The 25,404-nt window shown below is 41.9% G+C and overlaps 2 protein-coding genes across 9 annotated transcripts in view; both read left to right on the forward strand.

The window, feature by feature from the left end:
* The window catches only part of pam (peptidylglycine alpha-amidating monooxygenase), a 55,786-nt gene extending 45,195 nt beyond the window's left edge, over positions 1-10,591 (forward strand). For 5 of the 8 annotated variants that reach the window (XM_079600201.1, XM_079600198.1, XM_079600202.1 and 2 more), the window contains 8 exons: positions 1,620-1,830; positions 2,030-2,233; positions 3,191-3,309; positions 4,539-4,638; positions 4,784-4,837; positions 8,130-8,441; positions 8,520-8,579; positions 9,788-10,591. In XM_079600201.1, coding sequence (XP_079456327.1) covers positions 1,620-1,830; positions 2,030-2,233; positions 3,191-3,309; positions 4,539-4,638; positions 4,784-4,837; positions 8,130-8,441; positions 8,520-8,579; positions 9,788-9,966 — 1,239 coding nt within the window. In that variant the 3' untranslated portion in view covers positions 9,967-10,591. Of the gene's footprint in view, positions 1-1,619; positions 1,831-2,029; positions 2,234-3,190; positions 3,310-4,538; positions 4,639-4,783; positions 4,838-8,129; positions 8,442-8,516; positions 8,580-9,787 lie in introns of all 8 variants that reach the window. The other 3 variants (XM_079600200.1, XM_079600196.1, XM_079600197.1) reach the window with 1 other exon arrangement.
* A 3,487-nt stretch (positions 10,592-14,078) lies between these two features.
* LOC306991840 (uncharacterized protein) lies at positions 14,079-19,905 on the forward strand. Its single transcript, XM_079600054.1, has 4 exons — positions 14,079-14,196; positions 14,286-14,351; positions 14,442-14,561; positions 14,659-19,905. The coding sequence occupies exon 4, from the start codon at positions 16,333-16,335 to the stop codon at positions 17,539-17,541; it is 1,209 nt and encodes a 402-aa protein (XP_079456180.1). The 5' UTR covers positions 14,079-14,196; positions 14,286-14,351; positions 14,442-14,561; positions 14,659-16,332; the 3' UTR covers positions 17,542-19,905.
* Positions 19,906-25,404: the final 5,499 nt, after the last annotated feature.

The following is a 25,404-nucleotide window of genomic DNA, read 5'->3' on the forward strand; positions in this document are numbered from 1 at the left end:
AGTTCGCCGGTGCTAGGCTAGGCTTGAGCCTGCCATTAAAAACAGTTTTACCCACTCCACAGTTCACCAAAAGCAAATAAATGATAACGCCAGACTGTCGATGTAAATGTCTGTTGAGAGAATAATGTTAGAAATCAAACTACCCTTTCATTGCATTGCAAGAGTTATACTTTGTTCCCTGTATTTATTAGCACAGTCTACAGCAGCGGCGGAGTGATATTAAGTTACCTAGGCAACCGAGAGAGCCGGTCCACATGACAATCACGCAAGTGTATTTACCTGCCGCTGACACTCATCACTACAGAAGCAGAGAATATTTCACGAAGAAGTAGAAGTTGAGTCTCTGCCGGTGTCTCGTTGTCCAAGCCAGCAGCAAGAAGCCACAGTTGGGTCCTTTCTGGATCTCTCAATGGAAATTTGTGGAAACTTTTTGGTGACCATCTATTTGGTTTATTTTTACAATTTCGAAATGCACACCCAATCACCATGTTGCCAATTCCTTCTTTACAATTGAATGTTTCAGTATCGTTGTTCAAGGCTACTACTAGCTAGCTAGACGTGACTGTAGTGCGCTTCTGTTCTGTTTACACTTTTCGGCGCAGTACTAATAACCGGAGCAAAGTAAATCCCGCCGCTGCTGAGAAACTAGTTCCTGTAAATGTAATGCGATCATTGAGATGCAAGAGTAGTTTGATTTCTACCATTATTCTTTCAACAGACATTTACATCGATAGTCTGGCGTTATAATTTATTTGCTTTTGGTGAACTGTGGAGTGGGTAAAACTGTTTTTAATGGCAGGCTAGCACATACCGTTGACTCGTGCTAGCCTAGCACCGGCGAACTATGCAACTGGAAGGACTGGATGAAAAATGTTGAAAACTGTCTCCACTGATAAACAACACCCAGGCTAACTTGGAAATGAGGTCCGATGTCCAAAATCCTGACCCCCCCCCCCCCCCCCTTTAAGAGTGAAATAAATCCTGTGGTAAACTTAACTTGCCGATACTTTGACGCTGTGTTCTACAGTGTAAACTGCACACACTCCCAAGCTTTCTTATCTAATTACTAATTAGATGCTTATTTATTCAAAAATAACAAATTTTCAATATGGGTGTGTTCAGTCAAGATACAATGGTTGAGTATCGTTTGAATTTTAACGATTTCGATTCTGCTTATCGATTCAGATTCTTATCGATTCCTAATTTCGATTCCATTAAGGTAAAAAAAAAAACCTTGGATATTCACATTTAGTCTTATTGCAAAACATTTAATTGTAGCTGAATACCATGAACAAAAATGAACAGGCTAAAAGAACACTTACACAAGGAACGTTTGACCGTTTAAAAATACCATGGGAAAACATCTAGCCTAACTAATATACCTTTCAAGCATTATTAAAGACAAGTCAACACTCAGTTATTAAAACAAATAATAAATTAGCAATCACAACAAATATAACTGAACAAATATACTATTGAAATAAACAGTTTTAAGATTTACAAGATTAACAAATACATAATAAAAAACACACATAATAATGGTCAAGCTAAATAATGTATATGACTTCTTAAACTATAATAAAGTTGGTGCAACTGAAGCATTCTTTCTCCACATCTAGGTGTTCAAGCTGAGCAATAGCGGCACAGATCAGCAGCTTCTGGTCTTGGGAGAAGCTTTCGAACCAGGAAGTGACAAGAATCATTTCTGCCAACCTACAGATGTGGCCGTGGACCCTGTTACTGGACACGTCTTCGTCTCAGACGGATACTGCAACTCCAGGATCCTCAAATTCTCACCAGAGGGCAAATATATCTCACACTGGGGAGCAGGTACACATGGCACACTGTTTTATCAGACATGATATTACAGTGATACAAAACTTTTACGATTCACAATACTGTGATTTTGCTGCTAGGTATGATACAGCTTAACTAGAATTGATCCAACACCTGGTTTATATTTCAGAACACTGTTTGGATAGTTTAGCTTTAAGACTGTATTAATAATCCTGTTTTGCTGATGGCATAGGCTCCTCGGACAGAAAGCGGCGTTTCCCGTTCAGGATCCCGCACAGCCTGGCGTTCCTGCCGGATAAACGGGAGCTGTGTGTGGCCGATCGGGACAATGGACGGATTCAGTGCTTCATGGCAGAGACTGGCGAGTTTGTGAAGGAGATTAAAAAAGACGCGTTCGGAGGAGAAGTATTTGCCATCGCATACTCGCCCGTCCAAGGTATGCATGAGGAGAGCATAATAAATCTGATTTTTCAATTATTACGTTGTCATATAAATTCCAAGTTGAAATTAGACTGCAGCACCACAGGAATAGTTTGTCATAATGTACTCGTGTCACACCTGTATAACTTTCTTCAGTGGAACACAAAAGGAGACATTTAGGAAACTGGGTCTTTTTCCCAGAAGCTCAAAGACTTGTTGGAGTCCTGAGTCAAATTTCGAACGGTCTAGCTCTACCAAAATGGCAGAGTTGCGATCATGTTTCTGCCGTTAACTTTTGAACCGTGTGGTCTAGAAACATCATTGTTTCTACTGATTCCTTGACTGATGCTGAATTAAATATACCTCTGTTCACCAAATCTGTGTCAGATCATCTTAACAGAATGCTGGAAAAGCTACAGGATTTTGATTGACCAAACCATATTGATAATTCCACTCAGGAAGCGCTTTGGCAAATTGACACACAACTTTATGTGTGTAAATGTCACAATGCCCTGACAATTTCCTATAAATTGGATAACCATGACACCTACTGGTTATTGCAGTTATTAGCAGTTGTGTTATATTATGATTCTACATTAGGATTTTCATGGCTTTTTTTCCCTAAAATGATCACCAGGGATGCCATGTCCGGTTAAATGTTTGTGTAACTGATTGCCGCTTGCAGTTATATATGTTTATATATGTATCCCTTTGCGTTCAGCAGAAGAAAGACTTTGGTATGACTTATGAGTAAATATAGAAAGCATGAACATTTGGATTTAATGTCATTCATTTCATAAAGCTCAATAGTTCACTGAGCATCTCAATCCTAACCATGTGAATTCACTTGGCCTGCTTTGATCTATAATGTGAATACATGTTCAAAAACATACAAATCCTTCGACGACTGATGCTGAACGCAGCTCAGTAGTAATGTAGACTCTGCAGTCATGTTGCTCATGTGTGGTTTCAGGCGGTCTCATCTACGCGGTGAATGGAGAGGCTCCGTATGGGCAGGCTGCTCCTCTTCAAGGGTTTGTTATCAGTTATTCAACCAAGGAAATCCTGGATTCCTTCAGTCCAGACACACAGGTGCTGATTAAGAAATATTTACACAATCCTGCAACTTATACACCACAATTCTCAAAACACGCATGAAGCGTTATTCATGATGGGAGCAGTGATATTGCTGAGTTGTGTGTTAGTTGTTAACAGCACATGTATAGGAAAAACTCTTTCTGATCAACGTTTCCCAATACAGAGTTCAGTAGTAGCAGTATTGCACAAATATTTCAACTCATTGGCCTTACAAAGTGCAGCCATTGATTACATGAATATTTGCATTAGATTACATGGGCGTCGCTCGCTTAGAGACTGATCTTGTATGTGCAACTGCTACCTGCAACTCTTCATGTGGAGGTCAACGGTGCGCTACAGACGCCAGAGGCTTTAGCAGAAAACACATGTTCAGATTAGATGCTGATGACACGTTATGTCTGGAAATAAGAGGATAAATTCATATAATTTATTGGTGGGGGGGAAAAAAGGTATGCAGAACAGATAGACACACTTGCTAGAAAGAAGTAAAGCATGAGTCTAAATATAAATGAGCAAAACCATATCTAACTGTTGTGCCATTTATTGCTCTGATCGTGTGCTTTTAGAGATTTGTTTAAATATCCTAAATCTCTTGAAAGACCTGTATGATATTTGTTTTCTGAACTGCTAATACTAGCATCCTCTTGCCTTCTCATTCTCATCAGACAGCGCTGTGGCTTCGTGTCTGATTTAAAGTTGCAGTAAGCGATTTCTGAGAAACACTGTTGAAAGTGGATCTAACCGAGCAGCACAACACACTTGTAGCCGATCAACATTAGGGGGCGTGTCCACTCATCAGGGCATTGCGTAATCATGAATATGTGGGCGGAGCTATAAAGATAGCTTTTGGGTAGGGTGTGTGTTTTGGTGATTTCAAATATCAACAGCTCTTCTCAGAAATCGCTTACTGCGCCTTTAAAGCTTGTCTTTTTTGGTGATTTAAAGACAGTGATAATGATGTGTAATGAAGTATAATGTAGTAATGCTCACATCTTTCTTTAAGATTTATTTTCATGCCAATAAGCAAATATCTTTAGAGTTATAGGTTTCTCTACTCTTTACGTCTTAGTCACATTTATTCGTTTAGTAGATGCTTTTGGCCACACCAAATGAGGAAAAACAAGCAATATTCCGTATTGCTGCCCACAAAATATAATGTCTTGTTATGGATCTATTTACCCATTCTCATCTGAAGTCTTTTCCTTTTGTTTTTCCTTTTCCAGGAATTTAAATTACCACATGACATTGTTGTTACAGCAGATGGGAGCGTCTTTGTTGGAGACGCAGCATCAGATTCTGTAATGAAGTTTGTTCAGTCTTCAAGTAAGTTATAATAGATATAAATATACCAATAGGTGAACTTAGCAGTATAACATTTCAAATAAAAATATGTACATGAGAAAAGCTATGCTTTTTGTCTGTTCTGACTACAAAAAATTAAGCTTGAAGATTGTTTTCCTCATTTCAGAAGCAGAACATCGCTCCGTTAAAAAAGGTGGAATCGAGGTCCAAGAAATTGAAGGTAATGTCACGTCACTGTGTCAGATTATGTGATTTTGAATTCTAAATTCTTGTCATGTCGTGGACATGAAATATGTCAGACTACCAACGGGCTTTTCGAACTGTGGTTGTACTAGCCTAATGCTAATTCCAGTTCTTAGAGCAGTTAATTACTATAGGTTCGATGTTACATTTAAAGGGTTAGTTCACCCAAAAATGAAAATAATGTAATTAATGACTCACCCTCATGTCGTTCCAAGCCCTTAAGACCTCCGTTCATCTTCGGAACACAGTTTAAGATATTTTAGATTTAGTCCGAGAGCTTTCTGTCCCTCCATTGAAAATGTATGAACGGTATACTGTCCATGTCCAGAAAGGTAATAAAAACATCATCAAAGTAGTCCATGTGACATCAGTGGGTTAGTAAGAAATTTTTGAAGCATCAAAAATACATTTTTGTCCAAAAATAACAAAAACTACGACTTTATTCAGCATTGTATTCTCTTCCGGGTCTGTTGTCAATCTGCGTTCACGACTCCGCAGTGACACTGCTGACGTAAGACGCTGCTGACGTGTTATCTGGTGCGCCCGAGCTACGTTTACAGTCTGAGGGAGACGCACAATGTAAACAAAACAATCTTTGCAAACATGTCTAAGGATTTCGACACAGAGGAAGACTTGCTTTTTTTGCCCATCCATATTTATTTGAACCCAAATACTACACGGACGAGATAACACGTCAGCAGCGTCTTACGTCAGCACGACACTGCGGAGTCGTGAACGCAGATTGACAACAGATGCGGAGGAGAATACAATGCTGAATAAAGTCATAATTTTTGTTATTTTTGGACAAAAATGTATCTTCGATGCTTCAAAAACTTCTAACTAACCCACTGATGTCACATGGACTACTTTGATGATGTTTTTATTACCTTTCTGGACATGGACAGTATACCGTTCATACATTTTCAATGGAGGGACAGAAAGCTCTCGGACTAAATCTAAAATATCTTAAACTGTGTTCCGAAGATGAACGGAGGTCTTACGGGCTTGGAACGACATGAGGGTGAGTCATTAATGACATTATTTTCATTTTTGGGTGAACTAACCCTTTAAGGGGTTTATATTTACCAATTGGAAATTTTAAACATTTCACGTGTATGGGCTTCTAAATTAAACTCTCATTTTGGTGCTGCCTTTCCTTTAAAACTTGAGAAAACACACTATTTGTGATTGGGCAAGACAGGCTGGAAACATATACACCGCATTAAGAAAGGACTGAGGTTCAGTGTACTTGCCCTATCACTGATGGTTGAAGGATGTGTTGGACATAAGGCTCAGAGGCACAATTTGCTCTTTGTGAAGGTTTCATTGCTGCTCTTGAAATAATGATCTTAGTATGTCATCAATGAAGCAATGAAACCTTCACAAAGGGCACATTGTGCCTCTGAGCCTTATGTCCAACACATCCTGCAACCATCAGTGATAGGGCAAGTACACTGAACCTCATTTAACAGCACATAACCTTTCCAGTCTGGCTTTCGTCCGTTACACAGCACTGAAACAGCCCTGGTGAAGGCTCTTAATGATCTCCTCCTAGCTTCTGATTCTGGCGCTCTCCTTCTGCTAGACCTCAGCTCAGCTTTTGACACTGTTAGTCATGAGATACTCCTGTCACGGCTTTCAGTAATTGACCCTTCGCAGGGAGCTTGATTGACAGGTGATCTGACCAATCATACTTTACCATCCGCCATTTTGTCTGACAAAGCAGTCAGGAGAGTTAGTAGATTAACGTTGGAGGATTTGAACTCCTTATGTTCATTCATGTTTATTTGATGCTATAAATGAACTAGAAGGAAGAGATGATCGGTTCACGAGTAGCTTTAACTGCGGCTCTACAGCGATCTGTCAGACACATTAAAGAGCCACAAAACAGTATTTATAGTTTAAATTTCATTAAAAAATTACCAAATTTGAAAGTTGAGACTTTGTTTCATATCAAAAGATAACATAGCACGGAGCAACAGTAAATAAAGGGGGCGGATCTTTGCGAACGGTCAATTGGATTTACTGGCACAGCCTTTGACTGGTTTTCCTTAGGGAGGCAACAATTGGTATGACTGGGAGGCAACTATTTGTTATATACCAGAAGCACAATCCACCAAATCCATCAGTTCTGGTGTCCCTCAAGGTTCTGTCTTGGGCCCTCTTCTTTTCACTATCTATATCTTAGACAAATTATTTAATGCTATGGGTTTAACTTCCACTGTTATGCTGATGACATTCAGATTTATATTAGCACACCTCCCACCTCAGTGTTTCCTCTGCCTACATTAACAACTTGCATCAAGGAACTCAAGCTTTGAGACAAATTACCTTAAATTTAACTCGTAAAATGGAGCTAATATTGATCAGCTCTAAATCTGTGGTATCTAAATTATCTGATCAACTGATAGATTTGGATAGTTACTTGATAATGCGCTCTACGACAGTTCGAAATCTTGGCGTTCTCAATGATTCCACTCTTTCATTTAATGATCACATTGGTAAAGTTGTGAAAAAAGTTTCCACCTACGTGATATCTCTCATATTCGATCTCCTCTTAGTCAGCAGGATGCATAAACCGTTATACATGTATGTCACAGCTCAACTAGATCACTGTAACTCACTTCTTTATGGCCTTTCAGCTAAAAAATCAAACGAGTACAATATGTTCAAAACTCTGCCACCCGCTTGATCTCTCACACAAGAAAGAATGAGCACATGACTCCAGTCCTCTATCACATTCATTGGCTTCCGGTTTCCTTGCGTATAAACTTCAAGATACTTATTCTCACTTACAAAGCTTTCCATAACCTCGGTCCTACTTACTTATCAAACATTTACCCTTCTCTCCTTCAAAAACCTTTTAAAAACACGTCTTTAAAAACAATATTACCCTTCAGCTCTCAGTCTGTAAATTGTAGCTTGTTATGGATATGATATTAGTTTGAATCACTCTTTGCTTGTATCTTTATCATAACTTTGTAAGGGACTTCTGTATATTACTTTCTGCCCTTGGTATGTGTATTTTGCTTTGATGTTTATTTGGTTCTGTTCCTTAACCTATCTTCGTAAAGTGACCTTGGGTGTTGGAAAGGCACTATATAAATAAACATTATTATTATTATTAGAATTATTATTATTGACTTCATGGGTGAAACTACCAAAAGCAGTCAAGAAAATGTCAGTCATATTTCACATGCTTTCATAACAGTTAAGCATTCCCTCAAATCGGTAATCAATATTCCATTGGTTGTTATCTTGTGTTGTAGAAACAGAAACGTTTGTGCAGGCCAATCTGAAGCCATTGGCCAAGCTTCCAGCGCTGTCTGCGGTGGCCGCTGTGCAGAAGATGGAGGAGCCGGTGCAGAAGATGGAGGAGCCGGCGCAGAAACAGCATCAGCAGCCGCTGGCAGCTCCTGAGGAGAATAAGGAGAAGGAGAAGGAGAAGCTCCCGAGCGTGGCCAATCAGAGCGCTCAGGGCGTGTCACCTGCTGTCATCACCACTCTACTGCTCATCCCATTGGTGGTTGTGATCGCCATCGGGGTCTTCATCCGCTGGAGGAAGGGCAGGATGTACAGTGGTAATTGTGGGATTTGTCTTGTTCATGCCATGTTGTTGTATGTCGAATTGTTTTTGATCGATTTTTACTTTTAAGAAGATTGTCAAGTGAAGATGGAGCCATCAGGATCTACAGGAGGAATCTTGGGTAAAATCAGAGGTAAGAGGGATAGAGGGATTATTGACGTCTTGCTTCTTAAACAGAAATGTGTGTGTGTGTCGTAACCCTTTCTGGTGGCTGGTCTCTGGAGCCGGTTCAGTGCGGGACGAAACCATACTCCTGAAGTCAAATCTGATTTCACATCTTTACTTTGAGTTGAGATATATAAATACTAGGACAAAACATATACAGTTTCTAAAAATGCACTCTTATGTCTAGAGAAGCTGCGGTAACAATCGAGAAAATAACACTGACAATGTGTTTGTCACATCAGTGTTATTTTAGTATCACTGGTATGCTATTAAAGTTTTTGTTAATATTTTGAATTAGATTTTTTTATATAATCTGTTTGCATTTTTGTCATTTTTATTCGTTTTCTTTAAATATATCTATATCTAAGTTTTAGTTTGTTTTAATTATTTTAGTATTTCAACTTAAACTAAACAAAAAATGAGAAATGTGGCTGTGTCAACTAGTTGAAATAAAATATGTAGTGTTTTTTTTTAATAGGAGATATTTTTTTTATTTCAGTTAATTAAAATGTTTAAGGTTTTAGTTGATGACAATAACCCTGTTTAGATAACTATACATTTTACCGTATTCTTCTCCAAGTTCACCGCTATCAGTAAAGTATTCAGTTATATTACCAAAAGTATCTTACTGTATTCGTACTACTTTTACTACTTATTTATAGACACTATTGGAAGAATTCTACAATATGTGAAAGTCAAACATATTCATTTTTGTTACATTACAGCCTTATGCTAAAATCCTTTTTTCAGTCTACACTCAAAACGACAAAACCAAAAAACAAATTTGTGATAACTTTACAAAATTAAAGGGATAATTCAACTAAGAAAATTCTGTCATCATTTCCTCACTCTCATGTCGTTCCGAACCCGTCAGACTTTCATTCATCTTCAAAACTCAAATCAAGATCATTTTTGTATGAAATCATTCACACAAATCTCTGACGCTTTGAAACATTCATAAAGAGAACGTAAAAGAATTCCATCTGAATCGAGTGGTTTAATCCAAGTCTTCAGAAGAGACATGATCGCTGTATATGATGAACAGATTGAATTTAGGCTTTTATTCCCATATAAAGAGTGATCACTGCACCTATGAGGTTTGTTCTTGTGCGTCCGGTAGTTCTTATTCAGCAGTTGAATGCAGGGGTTTCGAGTAACCCTCTTTCTCATCCACAGGCAAAGCTGCAGGAGGCTTGAACTTGGGGAACTTCTTCGCCTCCCACAAAGGCTACACCCGGCACGGCTTCGACCGGCTCAGCACCGAAGGCAGCGACCTGGAGAAGGACGAGGAGGACGGGACCGACTCTGAGAATGAAGAGTACTCCGCTCCGCCACCCCCGGTGTCCTCGTCCTAAAGAGTGTCTTCTGCTCGCGCTGTCAGGACCTGCTTCAAGCACCGCTGTAATCGTTTGTATCGGCTGCTGAAACATTTATCTTCTGTGTGAAAACCTTCTCTTTGAGACCTACGACTGCCACTTTAATTTATGATTTTAAGGGACCACGTGGAGATACAAAGCACTGGTCATTTTGAGGATAAAGACATTTGATTATAATTTTTTAACAGGAGGGTAAACAGATTATTTATTTAGTTTTAATGATGAACAGCTAGTCAATCTCTTCCAATAATTTATCAATCTGATAGCAGTGCAATTAATATATAATTGATCCAGGCATTTTGTGTCATAACATTTCTGTATGTTTGTGCCTTTTACGTGTTTCGCCTTCCGCAGCACCTATATATTACTACAAATGTGCCACATATTTAAGAGCTGCTACTGTCACATGTGATTTGAGTTCAGTTTTTTTGCATCTTATAAAAGAATAAGAAAAAAAAGATGACTACATATTTAAGGCTGTATTTACTACATTTTCAAAGCTAATGTGAGATGTGTCTGATATTTGTTGTGATAATGAGGTTTTATTGCAAGAAAACTATTTTCAGTAACAATGTTATTTGTGTAATAAAGTGTCTGCAAAGCATCACTTCTTTCTACCAGTTGTATAAAGTTTCCTAAATGTATATTGAGAATCAATTTTAGAAAATTCACACTGCTCTGCACTACACTATAGTGCTAATGATTTTAATGAATCTATTAAAAACAGTCTGCATTTATTGCAGCATAACACACACAGGATGATGATGGTGCATCATTCAATATATTCAATATATTTATTTTTTTGTAAAATACTGAATACTGATACTTTAAATAATTGAGTAACAGTGTCAAAAAATATACATTCTGCTCATTTTAATAGCCTACTATGAAGACTAAAGGTGTTTGAAATTAGTAAAATAATAAAAAAATAATAGCTCCCTAGTCCCTTCCATAATAAATATGGTAACGCTTTATTTTGATGGTCCACTTTAAACATTATATTGACTAGAGGTAACATTTCAACTATATGTGCACTAACTCTCATTAGAGTATTAGTAGACTGGGTACACTTTATTGTGATGCTCCTCAACAGACATACTGACTATACGTTACTACAACTACGTCAACTTATTCTACTAACCCAACTTCTAACAGTTTAATAACATAACTAACACTCTAATGAGACTGAGAGTTAGTAGACATGTATGTGCAACATTTCCCATAGGTAACAGAATCAAAAATTACAGTTCTGAGTGGGTCATCTTACCCCCAAGGATCTAACTAAAAAGTTCCCCCCATGCAAATCCCCCATTGAAAACAAATATAAATTCCCAGATCACTCTTTCTAACCAAAAAAATTGAACGGCAAAACTGATCCGGTGTAATGAATCTCACCAATGTTGGTGTTAGGATAGAAAGTCTAAATTAATAACCATTCAATAAATGCTTTGAAATTGCTGACATATATGGTCAGAAGAAAAGTTGGAAGAACATCTCACACAATCTTACGGTACTAATAGTTATTCATCACTCAAAATATGAAGACCTGTTTCAATTCTGACTGTCACTACGGTCTAAATCAGGAGAGCCACCGTCCAGCAGAGTTTAGTCCCGAAGCTGCTCCAACACACACCTGTAGTTCTCAAACAATGCCGAAGGACTGGATTAGATGATACAGACTGTTGCAAAGCAGGCCTTATAACAGGAAAATAATGATCAATGATGCAAACAAAGCTCAGTTCAGCTGTAAAACAGCTCTTAAAAGACACAGAGTCATTGTTGAGTTCAGTGTTGATTCAGTACAGTGTAAAGATCATCAATCATGAAATGAGTTCATTTCATCTGTAAAGCAGCTCTGCAGAAAACAGTTCAGTTCAGTTCTCATTCAACAGCGTCAGTGCAGTCAGATCAATAATACTGTTAAATATTAAGTGTCCCTTAACTAAGCAAGCCAGAGGCGACAGTGGCAAGAACCCAAACTCCATCAGTGACAGAAATTAAGGAAAATTGACCAGTCGGGAGCCAGTTCTCCTCTGGTCAAATTAAGAAACATGATGTGATTTATTCCTGGCTGCATCACAAGTCAAATTGTGAACTCAGAATATTTCATCCAGACCCTTTTGCTTGAAGATTGAGATACATCACATCGGCATTTAGTGGGAGAAGGGGTAAAACTCCCTCAGGTGCTAAATATTGATGTGCCACCTCAGCCTGGGCCTGTCCCGACTCCTGAAGCTCAGTGCCCGGTGCATACGGCACCTTAGTGACTGTTCTGACCACAACGTGCCTGAAGACTTGCTCTAAAACAACACCAGTCAGTAGAAATGCAGGATCTGGCTAGGACCAGACTAGGACCAGATTTCTGCCGTGGTGCCATGGCCATCTCAGGACTGGAGTCTGAAGCCAATGCTGAAGCAGTATTGTGTGCTTCACAACCCCTGTGGCTTGACTGTTGTAACGACTGAGACAAATTAGACACAACAAATAATATTTAAAACTCACTCTGGGATCTGTGGTCCCATCCCAAGGCCAGAAGGGTCTTTGGTTACCATGACTACGATCAGATAAGTTGGTTTCATAGCTGTTAAAAATGTGGTCAGAACCTCGGCCATAGGTCCTACAGACATTAAAACAGACTTTCCTGCATTCATTTATCGATGAACTGATCTATAAACGAGCATGCATCCCAGAACATTTTTGTGAACGATTTACTGTCTTGTGTAATGTCTTTTAATACTATTATTTTGTTGATGCTATGTATTTTACAATAGAATCAATGGTCACCTATACCATGTTTGGTCTCTATAAATTGGTGATTTGAAGATCTAAATTATGTGTACATGATATGTCGATCATATTAGTATTACAAGAATCTTTCTTAGTTTCTTCACCAGAAACCAATCCAGCTGCCCGTGCAAATGAGCACGATTAAAACAAGGATTCATAAATCAACCACAGAGGAATTCTCCCGCTTGGAAATTCCACCCTTCTCATTGATCAAGCAAACCCGGAGAGGTGTGGTTTTTCGCAGGCTTTATTAGAGACAAATTCACAGTGACCGCTCTCTCTTGCTTCTGGCCTTCGCTGCTGCTATCTTCGGGTTGATGTCTGTGGGGACCCTCCTGTGACAGGCTGAGACTAAGAAAAGAGATGTGTCTTGTATCAGACAAGACTTGATTTAAGAATGTTTAGATACTGAGAAAGAAAATCATTTTTAGCAGTGTAATATTCATGACAAACAACTTTGATTTGTGCACTGCTAGCAGAAGAGTGCTCTGGTAAAAGTAGCAACAGTACTATAACCACACTGTCCACGTAAACGACCACAGCTATATAGCCTAAATCTGAAATAAAGGAACTTTATTTATTTATAGTATACAGTCACTTATTTATAAGGAACACCAACTATTAACTTAATGCTGATAACAACTATCTAAGTATATTTCCCAGTGTTTTGTCACAAACAATAAAGGCCAAAATGAAATGTTTATATCTTTATATAAATTGTTTTTCTTCGGTAGATCAGAAATCATGAACAGAACAAAGCATGAAAATGAAAATAAGTTTAAATAAAACAGTACAGTAAGTCAAAGCAATATACCAAATCTGCAAAGTAAATCTTTAAACAAAAAGTAATGAAATGACAATACAAATAAAGAAGCTTATATGATCAGTTCAAAGTTGTAGATTCCCTGGGTAAGTATGGATTCACTACAATGAAAGTTAATTGTCAATGATGTTTAGTATGATGTCCAAATTCCTCAATGGCAAGAAAAATAGACCTTCAAGTCCCCAAATAGTCCACAAAAATAAGATCCACAGAGATAATTAGTTAAATGCTGTGATAATTTACTTAGTTTGACTCTTTTGTAAATGGTCTGGTTTAATAGAAAAATCATATAAAAAAATAAATAAAAAATAAATCATATAATCTGATGTGTTTATAAAGATACGGAAAGATACATGTTGCAATAGTGATTTTTCAACCAACCAATGAGTGCACGGGAATGTTAACGAGCAGATCATCTGTCACTAATTTCTCTGTAACAAGAACCCAGGTGATGAAAATCTGTATTATCTTAAAAGCTCTTGCTTAAAGCGTGTTTTTAGAAAGCATAGATAGAATGGTGATTGTTTAATCTGTAATCAAGATGGCAGTTTCAAACTTTATGGTTTTGGTCTTTTTGTGTCACCAACTGGTGCTCAATGGTGAAGTTGTTTTCACCTAATTGTAATGTTTCAAATATGTTAAATACATATGTAACTTTTTCTTTTTTTAACCTTATATTTGTTTTCAGGATTTGCTTCTCCAGTTGGGCGTCATTTATACCAGACTGGTAAGCAAGTACGCTTGGAGAGCAAAGGTTTGTATGTAGTGGTTAACATTATGCCTTTTGTTTACACTGTTAAGTTTGAGGCCACTTCTTGTATTAAAGTTTCCTTTTGTTTTCCAGATGGTCCCTTGTCTTTTCATTGTGAGAACAAGCAAAATCCAACATGGCCAGTGGTAGTAAAGTGTAAAATGGCTGTTGAGATGTCTTTGCAGAATGCGTCTGGGCTGACTGTCCAAAAAGGTGACTTTAGTGCTGATGCTATGAGGTTGACATGGACACCGTAAAAGAAAGATAACCTCAGTTTTTTTTCTTTTATAATATTTCTAATATTCTTAAGGCATTGATTGGAAGTTGACGGAATCCAACCCTCTTCCTGCTGAGGTTGATGAGAAGTTGACAGCATCTAGCCGTGTCCCAGCTGAAGTTGATGGGAAGTTGACAGCAACCAGCCATGTCCCAACTGAAGAAACTGACCATATACCTGTTGAGGTTGATGGGAAGCTGATCACATCCAGCCATGTCCCAGCTTAAGTTGATGGGAAGTTAATAGCGTCCAGCCGTGTCCCAACTGAAGTTGATGGGAAGCTGACAGAATCCAGCCGTATTCCTTCTCCGCAGTCCAGCCATGTCCCTGCTGAGGTAAATGGGCTGTTGACAGCATCCAGCCATGTCCCTGCTGAGGTTGATGGGCAGTTGACAGCATCCAGCCATGTCCCTGCTGAGGTTGATGGGCAGTTGACAGCATCTAGCAAAGTCCCAGCTGAATAATCTAGCCATGTCCCAGCTGAAGTTGATGGGAAATTGACAGCATCCAGCCATGTTCCAGCTGAAGAGTCCAGCTATGTACCTGCTGAGGTTGATGCGAAGCTGACAGCATCCAGCCATGTCCCTGTTGAAGTTGATGGGAAGCTTACTGAGACCAGCCATGTCCCTGCTGAGGTTGATGGGCAGTTGAGAGCATCCAGCCATGTCCCTGCTGAGGTTGATGGGCAGTTGACAGCATCTAGCCATGTCCCAGCTGAAGTTGATTTGAAATTGACAGCATCCAGCCATGTCCCAGCTGAAGAGTCCAGCTATGTACCTGCTGAGGTTGATGCAAAGCTGACAGCATCCAGCCATGTCCCTGCTGAGGTTGATGGGCAGTTGAAAGCATCCAGCCATGTCCCTGCTGAAGAGTCAAGCAATGTCCCTGTTGATGGGCAGTTGATGGCATCCAGCCATGTCCCTGCTGAAGTTGATGGGAAGCTGACAGAATCCAGCCATGTCCCAGCTAAGGTTGATGGAAAGTTGACTGCATCTAACAACGTCCCAGCTGAATCGTGTAGCCATGTCTCAGCTGAAATTAATGGGAAGCTCACTGAGACAGCATCTAGCCATGTCCCTGTTGAGATTGATGGGAAGCTCACTGAGACCGCATCCAGCCATATCCCTGTTGAGGGGCAGTTGACAGCATCCAGCCATGTCCCTGTTGAGGTTGATGGGCAGTTGGAAGCATCTAGCAACGTCCCAGCTGAATCGTCTAGCCATGTCCCAGCTGAAGTTGATGGGAAATTGACCGCATCCAGCCATGTCCCTGTTGAGGTTGATGGGCAATTGACCACATCCAGCCATGTCCCTGCTGAGATTGATGGGAAGTTGACAGCAACCAGCCATGTTCCTGCTGTGGTTGATGGCCAGTTGACAGCATCCAGTCATGTCCCCGCTGAAGAGTCCACCTATTTACCTGCTGAGGTTGATGGGCAGTTGACAGCATCCAGTCGTGTCCCTGCTGAGGTTGATGGGAAGCTGACAGAATCCAGCCATGTCGCTGCTGAGGTTGATGGGAAGCTGACAGAATCCAGCCATGTCCCTGCTGAGGTTGATGGGCAGTTGACGGCATCCAGCCATGTCCCTGTTGAAGTTGATGGGAAGCTGACAGCATCCAGCCATGTCCCTGCTGAGGTTGATGGGCAGTTGACGGCATCCAGCCATGTCCCTGCTCAGGTTGATGGGCAGTTGAAAGCATCCAACCATGTCCCTGCTGAAGTTGATGGCTGGATTCTGTCAGCTTCCCATGTCCCCAATGAAGTTGAAGGGAAGTTCTAGCCATGTCCCTGTTGAGATTGATGGTAAGCTCACTGAGACAGCATCTATCCATGTCCCTGCTGAGGTTGATGGGAAGTTGACCGCATCCAGCCATGTCCCTGCTGAAGAGTCCACCTATGTACCTGCTGAGGTTGATGGGCAGTTGACAGCATCTAGCAACGTCCCAGCTGAATCTTCTAGACATGTCCCAGCTGAAGTTGATTGGAAATTGACAGCATCCAGCCATGTCCCAGCTGAAGAGTCCAGCTATGTGCCTGCTGAGGTTGATGCAAAGCTGACAGCATCCAGCCATGTCCCTGTTGAAGTTGATAGGAAGCTTACTGAGACCAGCCATGTCCCTGCTGAGGTTGATGGGCAGTTGACAGAATCCAGCCATGTCCCTGCTGAGGTTGATGGGCAGTTGACAGCATCCAGCCATGTCCCTGCTGAAAAGTCTAGCAATGTCCCTGTTGATGGGCAGTTGATGGCATCCAGCCATGTCCCTGCTGAAGTTGATGGGAAGCTGACAGAATCCAGCCATGTCCCAGCTAAGGTTGATGGGCAGTTGACAGAATACAGCCATGTCCCAGCTAAGGTTGATGTGAAGTTGACAGAATCCAGCCATGTCCCAGCTAAGGTTGATGGGCAGTTGACCGCATCCAGCCTTGTCCCCGCTGAGCTTGATGGGAAGTTGACCGCAACCAGCCTTGTCCCCGCTGAAGTTGTTGGGAAGTTGACCGCAACCAGCCTTGTCCCCGCTGAGGTTGATGGGCAGTTGACGGCATCCAGCCATGTCCCTGATGAGGTTTATGGGCAGTTGACAGCATCCAGCCATGTCCCTGCTGAGTTTGATGGGCAGTTGACAGCATCCAGCCTTGTCCGAGCTGAGGTTGATGGGCAGTTGACAGCATCCAGCCATGTCCCTGCTGAGGTTGATAGGCAGTTGACAGCATCCAGCCATGTCCCTGCTGAGGTTGATGGGCAGTTGACAGCATCCAGCCATGTCCCCACTGAAGTTGATGGGAAGTTGACCGCATCCAGCCTTGTCCCCGCTGAGGTTGATGGGAAGCTCACTGAGACTAGCCATGTCCCTGCTGAGGTTGATGGGAAGTTGACAGCATCCAGCCTTTTCCCGCTGAGGTTGATGGGCAGTTGACCGCATCCAGCCATGTCCTTGCTGAGGTTGATGGGAAGTTGACAGCATCTAGCAATGTCCCAGCTGAATTGTCTAGCCATGTCCCAGCTGAACTTGATGAGAAATTGACAGCATCCAGCCATGTCCCAGCTGAAGAGTCCACCTATGTACCTGCTGAGGTTGATGGGCAGTTGACAGCATCTAGTAACGTCCCAGCTGAATCGTGTAGCCATGTCTCAGCTGAAATTAATGGGAAGCTCACTGAGACAGCATCTAGCCATGTCCCTGTTGAGATTGATGGAAAGCTCACTGAGACCGCATCCAGCCATGTCCCTGTTGAAGGGCAGTTGGCAGCATCCAGCCATGTCCCTGTTGAGGGGCAGTTGACCGCATCCAGCCATGTCCCTGTTGCGGTTTTTGGGCTTGTTGACAGCATCCAGCCATGTCCCCGCTGTGGTTGATGGGAAGCTCACTGAGACAGCATCTATCCGTGTCCCTGTTGAGATTGATGGGAAGCTCACTGAGACTAGACATGTCCCTGCTGAGGTTGATGGGAAGTTGACAGCATCCAGTCATGTCCCTGCTGAGGTTGATGGGAAGTTGACAGCATCTAGCAATGTCCCAGCTGAATTGTCTAGCCAAGTCCCAGCTGAACTTGATGGAAAATTGACAGCATCCAGCCATGTCCCTGCTGAGGTTGATAGGCAGTTGACAGCATCCAGCCATGTCCCTGCTGAGGTTGATGGGCAGTTGACAGCATCCAGCCATGTCCCCACTGAAGTTGATGGGAAGTTGACCGCATCCAGCCTTGTCCCCGCTGAGGTTGATGGGAAGCTCACTGAGACTAGCCATGTCCCTGCTGAGGTTGATGGGAAGTTGACAGCATCCAGCCTTTTCCCGCTGAGGTTGATGGGCAGTTGACCGCATCCAGCCATGTCCTTGCTGAGGTTGATGGGAAGTTGACAGCATCTAGCAATGTCCCAGCTGAATTGTCTAGCCATGTCCCAGCTGAACTTGATGAGAAATTGACAGCATCCAGCCATGTCCCAGCTGAAGAGTCCACCTATGTACCTGCTGAGGTTGATGGGCAGTTGACAGCATCTAGTAACGTCCCAGCTGAATCGTGTAGCCATGTCTCAGCTGAAATTAATGGGAAGCTCACTGAGACAGCATCTAGCCATGTCCCTGTTGAGATTGATGGAAAGCTCACTGAGACCGCATCCAGCCATGTCCCTGTTGAAGGGCAGTTGGCAGCATCCAGCCATGTCCCTGTTGAGGGGCAGTTGACCGCATCCAGCCATGTCCCTGTTGCGGTTTTTGGGCTTGTTGACAGCATCCAGCCATGTCCCCGCTGTGGTTGATGGGAAGCTCACTGAGACAGCATCTATCCGTGTCCCTGTTGAGATTGATGGGAAGCTCACTGAGACTAGACATGTCCCTGCTGAGGTTGATGGGAAGTTGACAGCATCCAGTCATGTCCCTGCTGAGGTTGATGGGAAGTTGACAGCATCTAGCAATGTCCCAGCTGAATTGTCTAGCCAAGTCCCAGCTGAACTTGATGGAAAATTGACAGCATCCAGCCATGTCCCAGCTGAAGAGTCCACCTATGTACCTGCTGAGGTTGATGGGCAGTTGACAGCATCTAGCAACGTCCCAGCTGAATTGTCTAGCCATGTCCCAGCTGAACTTGATGGAAAATTGACAGCATCCAGCCATGTACCTGCTGAGGTTGATGGGCAGTTGATGGCATCCAGCTATGTCCCCACTGAAGTTGATGTGAAGTTGACCGCATCTAACAACGTCCCAGCTGAAGAGTCTCGCTATGTACCTGCTGAGGTTGATGGGCAGTTGTCAGCATCCAGCCATGTCCCTGCTGTGGTTGATGGGAAGCTCACTGAGACAGCATCTAGCCATGTTCCTGTTGAGGTTGATGGGCAGTTGACAGCATCCAGCCATGTCCCTGCTGTGGTTGATGGGAAGCTCACTGAGACAGCATCTAGCCATGTCCCTGCTGAGGTTGATGGGCAGTTGACAGCATCTAACAGCATCCCAGCTGAAGAGTCTTGCAATGGTCCTGCAGAGGTTGATGGACCGTTGACAGCATCTAGCAACGTCCCAGCTGAATCGTCTAGCCATGTCCAAGCTGAAGTTGATGGGAAGCTTACTAAGACAGCATCTAGCCATGTCCCTGTTGAGATTGATGGGAAGCTCACTGAGACAGCATCCAGCCATGTCCCTGCTGAGGTTAATGGAAAGCTCAATCAGACCAGCCATGTCTCCACTGATGTTGATGGGAAGTTGACAGTATCCAGCCAAGTCCCTGCTAAGGTTGATGGGCAGTTGACCAAATTTGACCAAATTCAATAAAACCAGTTTTCTTTCTGGAAAAGTTTTCCCCTCTTTTTATTTATCTTTTGCATAATGTTTCTTATTGAACATCTAATGTGTCTGAAATGATTCCAACAAGATTATTTTGTGCCATTATAAATGTACAAGCTTACTTTTCTATTTCCTATAATCTTTATTCTAAAGTGGTATTTACCAGAGTTAATCAAGAGGAAAACTTAAGCACCTTGGCTGTACATTTTACTTGTCAATGGTGTTTAGGGGGCATGAAAATTAGTTTTAAAGCGCAAGTTTTTGACAAGGAAACAGTTTTCATTTCTGTGCATATTTGTGAAAGCTAATGTCATGTGCCTGCATATTAAATGTTTGGAGTCATGCATGAGTACTTGGAACAATGGTGGATTAGAGGACTATTTTTGCACTACTCAATATATTGAGTTTATTAACGCTTCTCCAGCAAAGTGTAGATATACTGCACCACTAATACAACAAGTAAATAGATTTAAATGCTTATGTGTGCAGGCATGTAAAAGGCTTGCCAACTATTGGTCATGCTGCAGAATACAGCGTTATTAGTTGCTTTTGTGGATTCCTTCCCATTTTTAATACATTGTCAATAAAATGCACCTTAACTGCATTTATAGGAATTGGCACAATGCAGTTTTAAGTGGTTTGGGGTGAGTATTTCATGTTCCCGTGTAGAATGTGAAGTCACTTTTAAGTAGCCGTGACATGTTTTAAAGCCGCTTTACAGTGATAAGAAAATTATGCATTTTGGTGGTTGTTCAGCTGAAGTCACTCAATTCCGTTTGAAAGAATTATTAAACCAGTTAATTTCATCTGTAAAGCAGGTCTGCAAAAAAAAAATCATCTAGCTCAGTTTAGTTCTCACACAACAGTGTCAGTTGAGTCCGATCAATAATATTGTTGAATATTAAGTGTCCCAAACTAAGCAAACCAGATGCGACAGTGGCAAGGAACTCCATCAGGTAACAGAATGGAGAAAAAACCTTGGGTGAAACCAGGCTCAGTCGGGGGGCCAGTTCTCCTCTGGCCAACGAACGAGCATGGTGTCAGTATGATTCAGGCTGCATCACAAGTCAGAGCTCAGATCGGAACAGAACATTCAAATATTAATTTACTTTTATCCTTTTACTCGAAGATCGATTTATCACATCTGTATGGAGCTAAAGCTGGCCATAGGGTCTGTGTGGAGGACTTATCTGGTTCTTTTGGTCTCTGCTGATGTTCTGTGCCGATGACTGTCATGTCGACAAGGCCTTCAAAGGGATTGTCTAGTAGACACGGTCTCTGCTGACATTCAGGGCTGCGTTGTGGTTGTGTCTAGGCACAGGTCCACCATCAGATCTGGATTCGGAATGTATTGGCAGTGTATGTGAATAATAAATGGTACAATTCAGGACACATCTCTGTTAAAAAACAGCTTTGCACAATGGACATTGAACTGCTAATGATAAGCCTGCGACCATACTATATACCAAGGGAATTCTTGCATGTAATTGCATCTGCTGTATATGTCCTGCCTTCAGCTAACGCATATGTAGTGTGTGATGATATTCCCAAGCACTTTGCTGATTTACAGCCTCTACATCCACATGCATTTATTTTAATAACTGGAGATTTTAACCATGTTTCTCTTGGGACTGTTTTACCAACCCAGTTTGTGACTTGCCCGACCAGAGACAATAAAACCTTGGATTTACTTTATGCAAATCAAAGCACCACCCCTCTTTCTTCATTGGGTAAATCTGATCACAACTTGGTGCATTTGTCATGTAGGTATAAACCACTTGTCCAGCAAGGCTTGTTCGACTTGAACCGGCGTTGCACAGGCCGATCGGTTAATGACATCAAAGTACCGTGAGAGCAATTCAAAAGTATAAGGAGCCGTCTACTTTCTATCCGCTCTCGCGGTACTTTGATGTCATTCACCGATCGGTCTGTGCAGAGCCGGTTCAAGTCGAACAAGGAAGAGAGGGGTGAGGTGAGCAGTTGCTCATTATTATTCAAAGTGACCGAAACGGGTCACTGTGAACAGCTGTTTTTAAGGAGGTAAAAAGGGTGTTGTTTTACACAACCATTTTGAGGAATTTTAACCAAAGTATGTTACAAACTTTACATGAAGACCCTAAAGAATCTAAATTCATTTTGATTCTCAAGTAAATGTATCTTAATTTAAGAATGTTAAGATGCTAAGAAAGAAAATAATTTTTTGCAGTGTAATATTCATGACAAACAACTTTGATTTGTGCACTGCTTGCAGAAGAGTGCTCTGGTAAAAGTAGCAACAGTACTATAACCACACTGTCCACGTAAACGACCACAGCTATTTAGCCTAAATCTGAAATAAAGGAGGGGCCCACCAACTATTAACTTAATGCTGATAACAACTATCTAAGTATATTCCCCAGTGTTTTGTCACAAACAATAAAGGCCAAAATGAAATGTTTATATCTTTATATAAATTGTTTTTCTACGGTAGATCAGAAATCATGAACAGAACAAAGCATGAAAATGAAAATAAGTTTAAATAAAACAGTACAGTAAGTCAAAGCAATATACCAAATCTGCAAAGTAAATCTTTAAACAAAAAGTAATGAAATGACAATACAAATAAAGAAGCTTATATGATCAGTTCAGGGTTGTAGATTCCCTGGGTAAGTATGGATTCACTACAATGAAAGTTAATTGTCAATGATGTTTAGTATGATGTCCAAATTCCTCAATGGCAAGAAAAATAGACCTTCAAGTCCCCAAATAGTCCACAAAAATAAGATCCACAGAGATAATTAGTTAAATGCTGTGATACTTTGTTTGACTCTTTTGTAAATGGTCTGGTTTAATAGAAAAATCATATAAAAACAAAACAAAAAACAATCATATAATCTGATGTGTTTATAAAGATACGGAAAGATACATGTTGCAATAGTGATTTTTCAACCAACCAATGAGTGCACAGGACTGTTAACGAGCAGATCATCTGTCACTAATTTCACTGTAACAAGAACCCAGGTGATGAAAATCTGTGTTATCTTAAAAGCCCTTACTTGAAGCGTGTTTTTAGACAGCATAGATAGAATGGTGATTGTTTAATCTGTAATCAAGATGGCAGTTGCAAACTTTATGGTTTTGGTCTTTTTGTGTCACCAACTGGTGCTCAATGGTGAAGTTGTTTTCACCTAATTGTAATGTTTCAAATATGTTAAATACATATGTAACTTTTTCTTTTTTTAACCTTATATTTGTTTTCAGGATTTGCTTCTCCAGTTGGGCGTCATTTATACCAGACTGGTATTGAGCAAGTACGCTTGGAGAGCAAAGGTTTGTATGTAGTGGTTAACATTATGCCTTTTGTTTACACTGTTAAGTTTGAAGCCACTTGTATTAAAGTTTCCTTTTGTTTTCCAGATGGTCCCTTGTCTTTTCCTTGTGAGAACAAGCAAAATCCATTATGGCCAGTGGTAGTAAAGTGTAAAATGGCTGTTGAGATGTCTTTGCAGAATGCATCTGGGCTGACTGTCCAAAAAGGTGACTTTAGTGCTGATGCTATGAGGTTGACATGGACACTGTAAAGGAAAGATAACCTCAGTTTTTTTTCTTTTATAATATTTCTATTATTCTTTAGGCATTGATTGGAAGTTGACGGAATCCAACCCTCTTCCTGCTGAGGTTGATGAGAAGTTGACAGCATCTAGCCGTGTCCCAGTTGAAGTTGATGGGCAGTTGACAGCAACTAGGCATGTCCCAACTGAAGAAACTGGCCATTTACCTGTTGAGTTTGATGGGAAGCTGATCACATCCAGCCGTGTCCCAAATGAAGTTGATGGGAAGCTGACAGAATCCAGCCGTATTCCTTCTCCGCAGTCCAGCCATGTCCCTGCTGAGGTAAATGGGCAGTTGACCGCATCCAGCTATGTCCCTGCTGAGGTTGATGGGCAGTTGACAGCATCTAGAAATGTCCCAGCTGAATCATCTAGCCATGTCCAAGCTGAAGTTGATGGGAAATTGACAGCATCCAGCCATGTCCCAGCTGAAGAATCCAGCTATGTACCTGCTGAGGTTGATGCGAAGCTGACAGCATCCAGCCATGTCCCTGTTGAAGTTGATGGGAAGCTTACTGAGACCAGCCATGTCCCTGCTGAGGTTGATGGGCAGATGACATCATCCAGCCATATCCCAGCTGAAGAGTCTAGAAATGTCCCTGTTGAGGTTAATGGGCAGTTGACATCATCCAGCCATGTCCCTGCTGAGGTAGATGGGCAGTTGATGGCATCCAGCCATGTCCCTTCTGAGGTAAATGGGCAGTTGACAGCATCCAGCCATGTCCCTGCTGATGTTAATGGGCAGGTGACTGCATCTAGCCATGTCCCTGTTGAAGTTGATGGGAAGCTTACTGAGACCAGCCATGTCCCTGCTGAGGTTAATGGGCAGTTGAGAGCATCCAGCCATGTCCCTGCTGAGGTTGATGGGCAGTTGACAGCATCCAGCCATGTCCCTGCTGAGGTTGATGGGCAGTTGACAGCATCCAGCCATGTCCCTGCTGAGGTTGATGGGCAGTTGACAGCATCCAGCCATGTCCCTGCTGAGGTTGATGGGCAGTTGACAGCATCCAGCCATGTCCCTGCTGAGGTTGATGGGCAGTTGACAGCATCTAGCAACGTCCCAGTCGAATCATCTAGCCATGTCCCAGCTGAAGAGTCCAGCTATGTACCTGCTGAGGTTGATGGGCAGTTGACAGCATCCAGCCATGTCCCTGCTGAGGTTGATGGGCAGTTGACCGCATCCAGCCATGTCCCTGCTGAGGTTGATGGGCAGTTGACAGCATCCAGCCATGTACCTGCTGAGGTTGATGGGCAGTTGACAGCATCTAACAACGTCCCAGCTGAATCGTCTAGCCATGTCCCAGCTGAGGAGTCCCGCTATGTACCTGCTGAGGTTGATGGACAGTTGACAGCATCTAGCAAAGTCCCAGCTGAATCGTCTAGCCATGTCCCAGCTGAGGTTGATGGACAATTGACCGCATCCAGCCTTGTCCCCGCTGAGGTTGATGGGAAGTTGACCGCAACCAGCCTCGTCCCCGCTGAGGTTGTTGGGCAGTTGACAGCATCCAGCCATGTCCCTGCTGAAGTTGATGGGAAATTGACAGCATCCAGCCATGTCACAGCTGAAGAATCCAGCTATGCACCTGCTGAGGTTGATGGGCAGTTGACAGCATCCAGTCTTGTCCCAGCTGAGGCTGATGGGAAGTTGACCGCAACCAGCCTCGTCCCCGCTGAGGTTGTTGGGCAGTTGACAGCATCCAGCCATGTCCCTGCTGGAGTTGATGGGAAGCTTACTGAGACCAGCCATGTCCCTGCTGAGGTTGATGGGCAGTTGACAGCATCAAGCTATGTCCCTGCTGAAGTTGATGGGAAGCTGACAGAATCCAGCCATCTCCCTGCTGAGGTTGATGGTCAGTTGAAAGCATCTAGCAACGTCCCAGCTGAATCGTCTAGCCATGTCCAAGCTGAAGTTGAT

The sequence above is a fragment of the Phoxinus phoxinus genome (assembly GCF_949152265.1).
Source record: "Phoxinus phoxinus genome assembly, chromosome: 23".
NCBI classification, from domain to species: Eukaryota; Metazoa; Chordata; class Actinopteri; order Cypriniformes; family Leuciscidae; genus Phoxinus; species Phoxinus phoxinus.

Excerpts from the sequence above, each read along its gene's own strand:
- LOC306991840 (XM_079600054.1), top strand. The coding sequence starts at position 16,333 with ATGTCCCTGCTGAAGTTGATGGCTGGATTCTGTCAGCTTCCCATGTCC.